This window comes from Mesoplodon densirostris, chromosome 15 (genome assembly GCF_025265405.1).
Source record: "Mesoplodon densirostris isolate mMesDen1 chromosome 15, mMesDen1 primary haplotype, whole genome shotgun sequence".
Classification (NCBI taxonomy): domain Eukaryota; kingdom Metazoa; phylum Chordata; class Mammalia; order Artiodactyla; family Ziphiidae; genus Mesoplodon; species Mesoplodon densirostris.
This window is the reverse complement of record NC_082675.1, coordinates 19,477,575-19,491,313: the sequence shown is the minus strand read 5'-3', so window position 1 is coordinate 19,491,313 and position 13,739 is coordinate 19,477,575. Positions and strand designations below refer to the sequence as shown.

General features: G+C 52.7%; 1 protein-coding gene across 3 annotated transcripts in view; it reads right to left on the bottom strand.

Annotated features, from left to right (window-relative positions):
* The window catches only part of KIAA1671 (KIAA1671 ortholog), a 187,831-nt gene that overhangs the window by 81,730 nt on the left and 92,362 nt on the right, over positions 1-13,739 (bottom strand). Inside the window, exon 1 of one of the 3 annotated variants that reach the window (XM_060118095.1) lies at positions 12,297-12,700. The exons of the other annotated variants lie outside the window; for them this stretch is intronic. Within the exon in view, the coding sequence (XP_059974078.1) occupies positions 12,297-12,347 (51 nt within the window). The 5' untranslated portion in view covers positions 12,348-12,700. Of the gene's footprint in view, positions 1-12,296; positions 12,701-13,739 lie in introns of those variants that run through there. 3 annotated transcript variants of the gene reach the window in all.

Here is a 13,739-nt window from a genome sequence, read left to right as displayed (position 1 = left end):
CTCAGCTGGTGGAGGAAGAGCCACCCTGCTTCTCCAAGGCAGGGACTGACTGTGGTACTGTCACCCCTCCAGAACGCCTCAGGGCTCAGGCCGACTCTAGTTCTCCGTCACTAAATCGTGGACACATGAATCCCCGTCTCAAGCTCTGTTTCTAGGGAACCTAGCCTGAGCCACTGCCTCTCAGAATCAAGCGGGGCAGACAGTTTTTTAAACACAGTGCTGGGAATCTACTGAAATCATAACTCCGGGAGTGGGCAGCCTCAGCACGGGGAGTTTGAAAGAGCAACAGACATGTGGCCAAGATGGGAAAACAGGAGGGGCAGGGTGTGTGTGGATATTTATAAAGCCCATTTCACGGATGAGAAAACTGAGGCTCAACTTGAAAGTCACAGAGGTAGATTTGAACCCTGCTCTCTCAGACCCCAAAGCCTTGACTCTCTCTTCTGTTCCTGCTGCTCAGCTGTGAGAGGGTTAACAGGCCAGAATAAGAACAAGGTGATTTTAGGGGCTGGCTCCGAGTGGAACATTCTCCCAGGCTTCACTTGCCTTGTGCAAAAACTCAGCAGGCCCTAAAATAGAAGTGCTAATGTGGTCAGGAAGTGGGGTCCCTGGGGGATACTGTTCCTCGGCCAGCCGGCGCTGGGGCCCGGTGTGGCGCCTGGGTCCCACCGAGGGCAGCCCGGCATGAAGGAAATATGGGAAGCAGCTCTCGGGCAGGCCTTCGGGGATTTCCTGTCCACCTGTGCAAACGGGAACAACAGGAAGCCCCTGCCGTGGGGCCCGGAGGGCAGGGTGCGGGCCGATCGAGACGGGCGAGGTGCCCCCAGTCGGCCTCCCCTTTCAGTCCATTCTCAGGGATGGACGGACACTCCCGCAAAGGTCGGGGCAGCGCGGAAGCATTTGCTAAGCACCTGCTGTATGCCTGACCCGGTATTAGGACCTGAGGAAAGAAATGAACAAGACACAGGCCCTACGCTCCAAAAGTCTCACTTACGTACTCACTCACTCATTCATCCATGCGTTCGGTTCAACAGACATTAACTGAGCACCTACTGTGTGCCGAGCCCCATTCTAGGAAGTGGGGAAACAAATAAGACATGTCCCTACCCTCAAGAAGTTTCTCTTTTCATTCATTCACTCATTCATTCATTCAATTCAACACTGAATGAGCACCTACTGTATTCGAGACTCTGTGCTGAGAACTGGAGAGACAGAGATGAACAAGGCAGGGTCCCTGATAATGGGAAGTTTCACTTGGTCATTCTTTTCATTCCCTCTTTCTTTCATTCAGCTCCACAGGCACTGCTGAGCACCTGCTGTGTGCCAGGCTGTGGATACAGATGTGAAATAGACACATCCCCTCCTGGTGGAGAGTTCACTGGAGTCAATCATTCATTCATTCACTGAGGGAATGAATGGGCGTCCAGCACTGCGTTACATGACAAGGATACAAATGTAAGGCCCAGTCGCTGCTCCCCGTCTCATCCACCCATTCCTTCTTTCCTTCATTTGGTACAGTGAACATTTATTGAGTGCCGACTGCGTGCCAGGGACGCAGAGGTGCCCAGGAGAGAACCTCCGCCCTGAAGAGCCAGCCGTTCTTCCTTCCTCCATCATTTACATGTTCAGTTCACCAAACATATACTGGGCACCTACTGTACATCAGACCCTTGGGAGGCAGATGAGTGAGCCCCAGACTTGGCCGCGGAGGAAGAGCAAAGCCGGCGCACACATGAGGCCGAGTGATGGCTCGGTTCCTCAGGCAGGACCGCGAGGCCCCACCCCCTGGTTCCTCAAAAGTCCGGGGAGAGGCGGCAGCGGGGAAGTTTGCTATGCCCCTTCCCACGAGCTGCAGGGTGGAGAAGGGGTGATGCGGGAGGGAGAGAGAAACTGCTCGAAATAAACACTAAAGGGAAGAATTGGTGAGTGAGGAGGAGATGAATCAGACAGCTAAGTGAGAATTTTCAAGAACTCAAGGAATATTCTAAGTTTAGAGGAGGAAGGGGAAAAAAAACAAACCAGCCCACAACTTCCCACTGTGACATGTTCAACACCAAACAAATGGCAGCCCTGTCGATCTCCCTGGGTTTCTCCGTCTGTTCAGGTTGAAAGCTTGATGGGAAAACATCAGGCTCCGAATCCCCTGCCCCCTGGGGCTGTGGGGAGGCTTTCGTAGGTTCATCCATGGGAAGCCCTTGGCACAGTGCCTGGCACATAGTAAGTGCTCAATAAACATTACCTAGTAATTTTACTTTCATTTCTGGCTGTGGCGGCTTTGAAACATGGCTGCACATTCCTTGACTTTCCTTCCATTGAGAGGTGGGGATCCATGTCCTCTCCTCCTGAATCTTGGGGGGTTGTGACTGCTTCGCTCAACAGAGAGCGTCACATAGCGTGACTATGTGACTATGTGACTTCGGAGGCTGCGTCCATCATAAGGGGCGATGGAGGTCTGCCCTCTTGGCCACACCACTTGCTCTGGGAGCCCTGAGCCTCCATGTGGTGAGGAAGCCCAAGCTACAGCAGGTGCCTGGACAACAGTCCCAGAAAGTCCGGCCTCCAAGTCATCACAGGCACCAGATAGGTGGGTGAAGAGGCCTCTGGATGATTCCAGCCCCCAGCTGTTTGGGGATCCCAGCTGTTTGGGGATCCCACGGAGCCTTACCCGATTTCCTGACCCACCGAATGTTATGAGCAGAGTAAATAGTGGTTGGCTGACACCGCGATGTTTTGAAGTGGTTCCTTATAAAAACTACTACCTGTCTCTCTGAGTCCCTGCCCTTTATGATGTGCACAATCGGGGAGGCTCCACCAACCCGGAAAAGCATGGAACAACTTTATAAACTGTAAAGTTCTGTGCACACAGGAGCCCCTGGCATCATCGCTCAGGACACAGGAGTGCTCTCCCGCCTTCTGGATCCCACCTAACTTTGCAACCCCGTAGCCAAGGCCGCCCCCTCCCCGCACCGTGTTTAGCCTGGGAGACTCCACAGGATACTGGTGCTGACCTGAACTCACATGGCAGGTTGCTGCTTTGTTCCCAAGCTGAGACTTAGGGTCATCCCTCTGGGAGGAATGGCTGGAGGACAAAGGCTGCTTTCACTGGGCCCCAGGCTTCTCTCAGCAAACACGGGTGGCTGGGGGCAGAGCGGGGAGCAGGCAGCCCCTGGCACGCCCCTCCTGGGAAGGTGGCCAACCGGCCAGCGAGGGCCCAGGCAGCAGCACTGGGGTCTGGCAGGGGCCTTCGCTCCCCCTCTGAGTCTTTTCCAATTACACCTAAAACAAGGACAGGGCAGAGTACAGAGAGGCAGTGAGGAAATATTGGGTACATTCAATAGAATGTGAGAGGTTAGAAAAAAAAAGGCCTCCCTAGGATTCAAGTCAAATTATAAACATACTAGCATAGTGCAGGCTCCAAGGCAAGACAGCATGGGATCAAATCCCAGCTCCTCTGCCAACCAGCTGTGTGATCTTCTGCAAGTGACATAACCTCTCTGAGCCTCGTTTTCATCATCTGTAAAATGGGGATGATATTAGCGTTTCTCTCCCAGGACTGTTGTAAGGGATAAAACGAAGTAATATGAAGTGCCTTGCCTAGTGCCTGGCCGCTATAGGCTGAATTGTGTTTCCCCAAAATGTATATATTGAAGCCCTAATCCCAGTACCTCAGAATGAGACTGGGCTTGGAAATGAGGCCTTTAAAGAGATAATTAAGTAAAAATGAGACTGGTGTCCTTATAGGGAGGAAATTTGGACACTTAGACACCTGGGGTGCACAGAGGCAAGGTCATGTGAGGACAAACCAGGAGGCAGCCCTCTGCAGCCAAGAAGAGAGGCCTCAGGAGAAATCAAACCTGCTGACACCTTGATCTTGGGCAGCTAGCCTCCAGAACTGTGGGAAAATAAATTTCTGTTGTTTAAGCCACCCAGACTGTGGTATTTTGATAGGGTAGCCCTAGCAAATACATACACTGACACAAAGGAAGAGGTACATGAAGATCTCCTATTACTATATTATCGTATTTATATTGTAACTGTGAGATAATATGATGTTAACATGAATGTGCTTATATTTTATTAATACAAGTAGGCTTAATGCAAAATATTAATATGACATTAAACAGAATACATCTGCAAACAGCTGTCCCTCCCTACCTCAGAATTTCTACATAAAGCACTGTGTTTTCCTTGATGAGAACCTACTGTATAGCACAGGGAACTCTACTCAGTGCTCTGTGGTGACCTAAATGGGAAGGAAATCCAAAAACGAGGAAATATACATACATATACAGATGATTCATTTTGCTGTACAGCAGAAACTAACACAACGTTGTAAAGCAACTATACTCCAGTAAAAATTAATTTAAAAAAACAAACCAAAAAAACACCTCACCAGGTTTTCTTAAAAAGAAAGCACAGGGCTTCCCTGGTGGCGCTGTGGTTGACAGTCCGCCTGCCAATGCAGGGGACACGGGTTTGTGCCCCGGTCCGGGAGGATCCCACATGCCGCAGAGCGGCTGGGCCCGTGAGCCATGGCCGCTGAGCCTGCGTGTCCGGAGCCTGTGCTCCGCAACGGGAGAGGCCACAACAGTGAGAGGCCCGCGTACCGCCAAAAAAAAAAAAGAAAAAAGAAAGCACAGAGTTTTCTTAATTTGGACCAAATTCCTTGACAGCCTTCTCATCCATGCACTACTCCACCCTTGAGGAAATACTTACGTCGTGTTCTTCTGGCTCCAAACAAAGACACCTCAAACCTCCCACAGCTTCCAGAACTTCCAGGCCTCCACACATGCTGGTCCCGCCACCTAAATGTCCTGTCCCCGCCCCCCCATGCCCCCCCACCCCATCCTACTAAGAGCCAGCTCGGGGCCCAGCCCAGAAAAGGCACTCAATACACGCGCACAGCACAGCAAGCCAACTTTGAGACGAGCCGATGACTGCATGCCACAGGTGAAGACGCTGGGCCGGGAAAGGGGCAGTGACCAGCACAAGCATGGTCTCACGGCCAGGACCACAGCCCAGCAGCCCAGCGTCCTGGCTCCCCATTCAGTGACGCTGTCCCGCTAGCCCAGGCTGCCTCCCCCCTCACCCGTTCTGCCTTGAGGATGGAAACCATGTTCATTCAGTTTGAAACTCCCAAATCCACGTGCCCTTTCTGCTCTGGAAACTCCGTTTGCCCACCAGGGACAAGAGTGGGTGGCAGAGCGGGCACCGGCCGGCATCAAGCTTTTCATCCCTCCGTTGCTGAGGGACTGAGGCCAGATTTGATGCCAAAAAAATAGACGCAGATTCTCTGCAAGGACCAACATCCTGGGATTTAGCAAAACTTGGCAAAATCTGCTCCATCGTTTACACTCCATACTATACCCCACCCTCTTCATATTGGATTTTCCAGCTGAAATAACTGGAGGTCAGGGGCTGGCCTTGGCCTGGCTTATCCCACCGAGACTGATCTTGGTGGCAACGCCGTTTCTGTGACTCCCTAGCCTTCACTGGCCTTAGGACTCAGGCGGCAGGAGACCTGAGGGGCAGAGAGAGGCCATGGGCTCCAGCGGGGAAAAACCCTGCCCTAGAAACCCAGTTCTGAGGCCTCCCCTCTGTGCGACTTTGGACAAGTTAGGTTTCCTTGGTGTCCCCATCTGTAAAATGGAGATAATCAGAGCGCCTGCTTCTCTGGAGAGGGTTACACACGCTCAGGTGTGGAAATGGGGTAGCCCTGCACTTGCTTTAAAAAGGCAGCTGCTCAAGTGATTTGTTAGGACAGGAGTGCCCTCTAGTGTCTCCATCTGGAAATCATTCTTCCAGTGAGCCCCCCAGCCCACTTCTTGTATCAAGTCAGTTTGGATAACTCCCTTGGGAAGGAATGTAAAAAGATAACGGCCCTCATTTATTTAGTACCTATTATGTGCCAGGTGCTCCCCTCACTGGTCTCCACAATGAGATGCTGACATAATCCCCATTTGAGAAAGGGGGATTACTCATCCCCAGGTGAGAAAACTGAGGCTCAGAGACAGGAAGCCACCTGCTCAAGGTCACACTGCAAGGAAGCCTGGATTCGAACCCAGGTCTGTCTGACCCCAAGGCTCTATTCTTTACTGGATCCCTAGAATTGGGAGACCGTGCACAGTCAAAAACCTTAAGGAGAATCCGGCCCAATACTTCATTATACCAACAGAGAAACTGGGGTCCGGAGAGGGCAGGCAATTGCCTCAGGGTCACACAACAATTACACCCCAGACTCCTGGCTCCCGGAAGTGTTTTGCCCACATTCCCACCCCTCCAGAGCTTCTACCTTGCATTTATCATTCCTTTTGCAGTCATAGGACTGGCATGTCCCTTCTAATGGCTCTAATCCCTGGAATGTCTGAAACCCAGCAACGGCTCCTTTGGGACAGCAAGGGCTGCCAGCCTGAGAGACCTCCGTCTGAGAGTAGGGAACGCTGTTCACTTCAGCCCATCAGCGTGAAACATCTCAGGGGCTAAGAATCTCCCGGCATGGGCTTGGCATTTTCATTCTCCTTGGAGGTCCTTTCAAATTTCCACCAAAGCATCTCAACATCCTTCAGACACGGGCAGGTCAGGAATTACCTTCCGTTATACAGACAGGGAGAGAGAGGCTGGGGAAAGGATGGGGAATGTCTAACAGACATTTCAAACTCTACAAGTCAAAGCCAAATCCTGATCTGCCCCCAGGACCCTCTCCCTCTGCAGTTTTCCTAACGGATGCCAGCGGCAGCTCCATCCTTCCCTTCGCCAGCCCCCAAATCCTCAGTGTCTGTGTGACTCTCTCACCCACACCCAATCCATCAGCGAATCCCGTGGCTTGGCCTTCAGAGCAGATCCAGAATCTGTCCACTTCTCATCACCTCCCTGGTCTGAGGCACCGTCATCTCCCACCTGGACGACTGCAGAGACTCCTCGCTGGTCTCCCTGATTCTGCCTTTGTCTGTTCAAAACCCAAGTCAGACTGTGTCCCTCCCACTCCAAGCGAACACCCTTCACTGCTCCGTCCCCTTCAGAGCACAAGGCAAAGTTTTCCGAGTGGCTACCGGGCCCTGCATGACCTTGACAACTCCCATCCCCTCGCTCACTCTCTGCTGCAGCCACACTGGCCTCCTCCTGGTTCCACAGAACCGCCTGTGCACACATGGACCTCAGGGCCTTTGCACTGGCTGCTGCCTCTTCCCGCAACCTCCCTGGGCCTACTCCCTCCCCTCTTCCAAAGTCTCGGTTCCAGTGTCACCTTCTCGGGGCATGCCCACCCACCCAAGCCCTCCTGAGCTTCTCACCCGCTTACTTCCTTCTTTTTCCGGCCGCCCGGACGCCTGACATACTATACAGTGTTCCTGTGTAACACGCTCATTGTTTACTGCCTGAGCCCCCCACTGGAACGTTAGTCCCCGAGGCAGGGATCTTTGACCTTCTGGCTCACGGATTATCTCAGACACTGAGAGCGGGCCCTGCCACAGGCGTTTAATTGAATTGAATTGAGGACCCATTAGCTGTCTACACTGGCATCGGCTGCTAACACTTATCCAGGACCGACTGTGCCCTGGGCTTGTTGGCATTGCCTCACTGAGTCCTCAAGACCTCCCACGAGGGAGATGTTATTATCATTCCCACTCTACAGACAACAAAACTGACTTTCTGAGAGGTCAGATTTGCCTGAAGCTCTCCACTCCATTAGCAAGCTGCTCGGTGGGGACTGGAAGCCAGGAGGCTGTGACATCAAGACCCCAGTTCTCTGCCCTGCAACCGGGTTTACAAGGCACCCGGGCCTCGAGTCTCATGACACAAGCTGCCTGTGGCCCAAGCCTCAGCCTTGGCTCCAACAGCACAAAAATAGCCAGTTCTCCTATTTCAGCCACAGACATTGCAAAGCCAACCAGACCCTTAGCACAGAGTGAGACCGCCAAGACCTGAGACTCAGAAGCTGGTAGTAAAAATAACAGCAGCAGCTATGGTAATAGTGGACAGGTGTGTGTGGAGTGCCAGGCGCCCCGATAAAGCCCACAGCCATCCAGTCCTCACCACGCCTTCCACACGCTGTGTCTACTGAGCACCTACTATGTGCTGGGCACCGTGCCCAGGGCTGGGTGAAGATGAGCATCCTTCCTGCCTGAGGGAAGCCGCATGCCATAACCAAGCACATTAGCTTTGGTGCCAGACTTCCCGAGTTCAAACCCCAGCTCTGCCCCTTGCCAGCTGGTCCATATCAGGTGGGCACTCAACCCCCTGGAGCTCCAGGATTCCCATCTGTAAAATAATAATACCCGGCTCTCGGGGCTGTTGGGAGGATTAACTGCGATGCCACACGTGCAAGTGTTTGGAGGGTGAGAGAGGAATGCACGTCACTGTCTCATGACTGGTATTATTATTCCTGGAGGTGATGACAGGCTGAGTGAGGGACAAAGCTGAGTAACCAGGCAACAAGGAGGCCCTGGGGAGAGAACGGCCAGTCTAACCACATTTAGACATTTGGACATTTTTCCACCAAAAAAAAAAAAAAAAAAATCTGGCCATGGAGTCGAAGGCAGGGAGATGAAGCTCAGCAACCACCATGGAAAACAAAGTGGTTTCCCTCTAACTGCACGGAGACGGAGCCATCGGACCACAGACCCTGGGAAGGAGGCGTCTGAAAGGGGCAGGAAAGGGACCCGCCAACAACAGCACAGGGGTCCGCCCTTGGGCTTGGTCTCCGCGTCACATAGCCTCTTCCTGAAGAAGCTGTCAGAAGTGACACTCTGGCAACGCTCTTGGCTGTGGGTGACATGGAGTCAAGGAAGGTGGCCAGCCAGGAGTCAGCGCTCAGGCTCTCTGGGCTGGCTGGACAGGCAGCCTCTGGGGAGCCAGGGAAAATCTGGGGGGGTGTCTCCCATTCTATCAGAACCCTCCCGCCACCCCCAAACAAGAACATCTAGATGGTGAGTGCCTCCTCTGAGTCCAGCCCTGTGCCAGGGATACTAATGCCCCTTGTCTTAGCTAATCCTCAGCACAATCCATGTACAGATGGGGAAACTGAGGCTCAGCGAGGCAATGTGACTTGCTGTTGGTGGAGCTGGGATTCTAAGCCAGGGCTCTCCCCTCCAGAGCCCAGCTTGGCCCAGTGCAACATCTTTCTATAATCCTCCACTTTTCAAAAGTTGATACAGGTCGAAGGATTTCCTGTAGGCTGGCAAGTCACCTCAACCCATGGGCCTCAGTTTCCCCATCTGAGAAACCGAAGATCAGACTCAATGAAGTAGCTAAAATGTCATAAAGGGAGACCCGCACTCAGATACAGGCTCTGACACCTCCTAGCTGGGGAGGCCTTCAGTGAGCAGCTTAACCTCTCTGAGCCTCAGGTTCCCTAACTGCAAAATGGGGATAATAATGAGACCCACACATACGGTTCTGTTTTCTCGTGAGGATGAGAGACACGGGCCCTGGACGCTGGGCGCGCTCAGTTGGAATGGTGGTGGTGACGGTGGCCATTGTTGTTATTATTGTTGCAACTGACACAACCACAAGCAACCAACTTGCTGCTAGTGCCCCAGCAAGGCCACCAGCCTTGGGACCGGCCAGCTGGGTTATCTCGGCAACAAAGGAGATTAAGTAACTCAAAACAGCCATGGCAGGGGTAGCCACCAGCTACAGTTACTAATGATTTAAAGCAGAAACTTAATCTCCCTCCCCCACTTCCCAGCTGATGCTGGGCAGTGACTGGGCTTGATGGTGGGGGCAGCGCCCCTCCCGCCCCGAACAGAACCGCAGCTATGTGGGGGACGCGGGCCACCAACAGGAGACCACCGACACCCCACCGACAAAAGACCAACTCTGCAGAAACCTGCTGCAGCCCACACTTGGCCCCAATTCTAAGCTGACTTAGGAAAGAACCTGAAAAGTGAATAGAGATTTAGGGCTGAGAATGACGATCCCTAAGTTGTGCGTGCAGTGAGTGCCTGGGAGTAACCCGGGTGTCCAACCGTGGGAGAACGGCTGATAAATCAAGGCTGACGACAAGTGCAGGTAGTTAGCGGTCACTAAGCAACACGTTTACAGAGGGCTTCCAGATGTGGACAGATGTTCCCCTTATCAGTGGGCACATAAAGTGAGACGTGCATATTCTACACTTGTTCGTTCGCTGCGATGGGTGAAATTTAGAGGCAAAATACGACGTGGGCCCCGTGTTGGATCCTGGAACCGAGAAAGGACATGGGTGGATAATCTGGTGAAATCCGAATCAAGCAGGCTTTCTCAGCCTTGGTGCGACTGCTGTTGGGAACGGGTCACTGTTGGTGGTGGTTGTTTGGGGGGGTGGGAGACTGCCCTGTGCATTGTACCATCTTTAGTAGCATCCCTGACCTCCACCCGCAAGATGCCACCAGCACCCCTTCGCCCCAGCTGCGACAAACAATGTCACCAGACATTGCCAAGTGTCCCCTGAAGGTCGTCCCTGGATGAGAACCACTGGAATAAAGCCTATTTAGTTAATAGTACTGCACCAATGGTAATTTCTTATGTTGGACAATACACTATGGTTGTTACAGTAAGATGCTAGGTGAAGGGTATACAGGGACTCCCCCAACCATCTCTGCCACTTTTCTGTAAATCTAAAAGTATTCCAAAATTTTGAAACATTGTGAAGAGGTGACATGGAGCAGAAAACTGAGAGTAGTTAGTGGCCCAGGAGGATGGAGTGATGGGTGAATGTATATTCTGTGCTACGTGAGTCTACAGCAGGGATGGGGAGGGCTACCCCCCGCCCATCAGGACCCTTACAATAACTGATGCTTAGCTGATCACTCTCCATCTGACGTGGCTTCCTGGGAAAGAGGAAGAGCTCACATGGTTGGTTTCCCTGGCAACCAGCCCCCACCCTTACTTAGGTGCACGCCAAAAGTCATCTCATTAACATAAACTCATGTGTGAATATCTAGACACCTTTACCACTTTTATCGCTTTAGAAACACCAAGGGTTTTAGGAGCCCTGTGCCAGAGACAGGAACAAAGACCAAATATGTATTTCTTACTATAAATCACAATATCACAGCCTCCCTAACACTGAAGCCCAGCGCCTGTGTGTCCAGCACATCAAGGTCATGAGGCCCCAGTGGGCAGCAGAATCCCCAAATACAAATGATTATGGGCTGCTTATTTTCTTTCTCATGCTCTTCAATATCTTCCAAGTTTTCTACCATGCCCATAAATTATTTTTGTAATTAAAAAAAAATAAATCAGTTAATTTCCCTTACATTTACAGTACGACAATAATCAAAAGTCAGTGATCAAAGGAGAAGGACTCGGCGGGGGTCGGGGGTGTCTCCTGTTTTTCAACTGCTGCAGGGGACTTGGGCTGGGGTGGAGAGAGGCTGAAGGACAATGTTTCCTAAAGTTGTATTTTTAGGAGCTCCGGAAAATTCCCCGGGTGACTCGGCATTTGAAGTATTTGCAAACATTCAGCAGGGGGAAAAATAATATTTCCCAAGTCTTACTTTCTTGGGCATTCTCAGCTGGGTGGCAAATGTTCTGGAAAACTCTGAGACCCACCTGTGACGATTCCCCGCTAAGCCCCTCTGTTCACGGAGCCCTGATGAATGTCACATAACCCACCATCATCTACTGCCCACCCCTTAGTTTCACAGATGAGGAAACAGAGGCCCAGAGAGGGGAAGCAACTTGTCTGCGGACACACAGCAGATCAATCTCAGAGTCAAAACAAGATTTGAAAAGCACTTTATACCCCACAAAGCACTTCCACGTGGGTTCCCTGTTTTTGGCATTTTGCCAAAAAAAAGTTTGGAGTTTTTTTTTTTTTTTTTTTTCCCTCTGTTATATAGATGAGAGGCTGCAAAGGGAGGGCTCCAACTTTCTACTTTTGCTTAGTAAGTTCACGGAAAGAAAAACAAAATCTACTCTTTCCAACTCATAAAAGATGAGACATTTTTACATGCACACAAAAGCAAGTGGGATGTAATTTCAGAATAAAGAACAGGGCTGCAAATCAGAGAAATGTCCATTTCTGGAAAGATCACTAACGCTCCCCTTGTTTTTCCTGTTTTTCCGAGGACGGGATGGGTGGCCGCCGTGCCCACTGATCCACCCTGGGCAGGACCCCGTCCTCTTCTATGATTCCCCTCTGCCTCCCAAATCAAACCCCATTCCTTTCCCAACACCTCCTCCTCCTCGAAACCACCACCACCACCATTTCTTAAAGAAAACAGAGACACTGCTGACCAGACAGAGCCAGGAAGCAAAGCTGGCAGGAGTTGGGAGGAGAAGAAAAAGGAGATACAGGTCCGGACGGCCGCACTCACCCACAGGTACCGCAAGAGCTTCAGCAAGCTGGGGCAGTAATAATACTCCATTTCTGGTGCCTGGGGCTTATGCCGCCTGCATTGTGCACGCGTCCAGTCTCCCTCTGGAGGGGGCGGCTCTTCCCGCTCGGCTTGTCACGCCAGGAGTCAAGTTCAAGGTGGCATGAATCATTCAGGGGCCGGCTGGTGGCCAGGGGACTGGCAGGATGGCCCTGCCAAGGGTGCGGGGAAGATGCCGCTCAGGTCCTGGGGCCCCGCCTGGAGCATCTCCAGTGGCTCTTCCAGGGGGGCGGGCCCAGGGGTGGCCCCTCCCTAATCTAGCTGAGTGGTCTGGACCCTGCACCCTCCTGGGGGTGCTCTGAGCCTGGGGGTTTTCCGCTGAGTGGTGGGAAGAGCAAAGATGAAGCCCCAGAACTGGGTGTGTGCGTGTGTGTGAGTGTGTCATGTGAGTACAAGTTCCTCCCCAAAACCACACACTGAGGGGGAGCCCTCCCCACCCCAAATCCTTCCATATAAAGGAAATAAATCAACTCAGGATTCCCATCGGCTCACACAGCCCCTCCCAGCTCAGTCAAGTTCCTTCTGACTCAGTTAAGCTTCTGAGCAGCCCTGGAAGGAGGCCCTGGTTGTCCCCATTTTACAGAGGGGGAAAAGGGAGGCTCAGAGAGGGATAGGGACTTGGTCGAGGTCACACAGAGAGGTGGAAACTGAGCCAAGGCTGGAACCCAGGCCTCCCAACCAGTCCTGGGTTCTGTCCACTCCTGAGGGCGGGAGGCCCAGGGTGCGAGCGGGAGATGCTGAGGAAGGGAGAGACCGGCTCCCAGAGTCACCATCTGCCAGCTGGGGGTGGGGGGAGGGTGGTGGGAACGGGGGGAGCATCCTTTTCAGAAATTAAAAATGCTAATTATAGCACACCTAAGGCCGACCCAAGGTGACCTTTCTTGGGAACTTCCTTCAAAAGAGTGTGATCTTGGCAAGTCACCCCACCTTCCTGAGCCTCAGTTACCTCTTCTGTAAAATGGGATGGAGTATCCCTGCGTTTCAGGGTTTTCTGCATCGGATGAGGCAGAATAATACCAGAGCATCTCGTTTAGTCCTCACGGTGCTTCCCTGGGGGACACATTTTCATCTCCACGGGCCACACGAGGAAGCTGGAGCTCGAGAGCAAAGGCAGCTGCCGAGGTGAGCGGCGGGGCAGCCGCAGAGCCCCAGCTCCACACCACCTCCGTCAGGTCAGCCCACGCCTGAACCAGAACCAGACTGGCGCACGGCGAGCGCCCCGCACGAGAGCCCAGGGGGGGCTGGCACAGAGGTACCCCCGGCCCCAGGGACCACGTGCACTGTACACATCAGGCCCACAACCCGACCCAGGGCAGAGCGGCTGACAGGAAGCCCCCGAGGGCACCAGCGGGGAGCTGAGCTCAGCAGCGGAGGAAACCACAG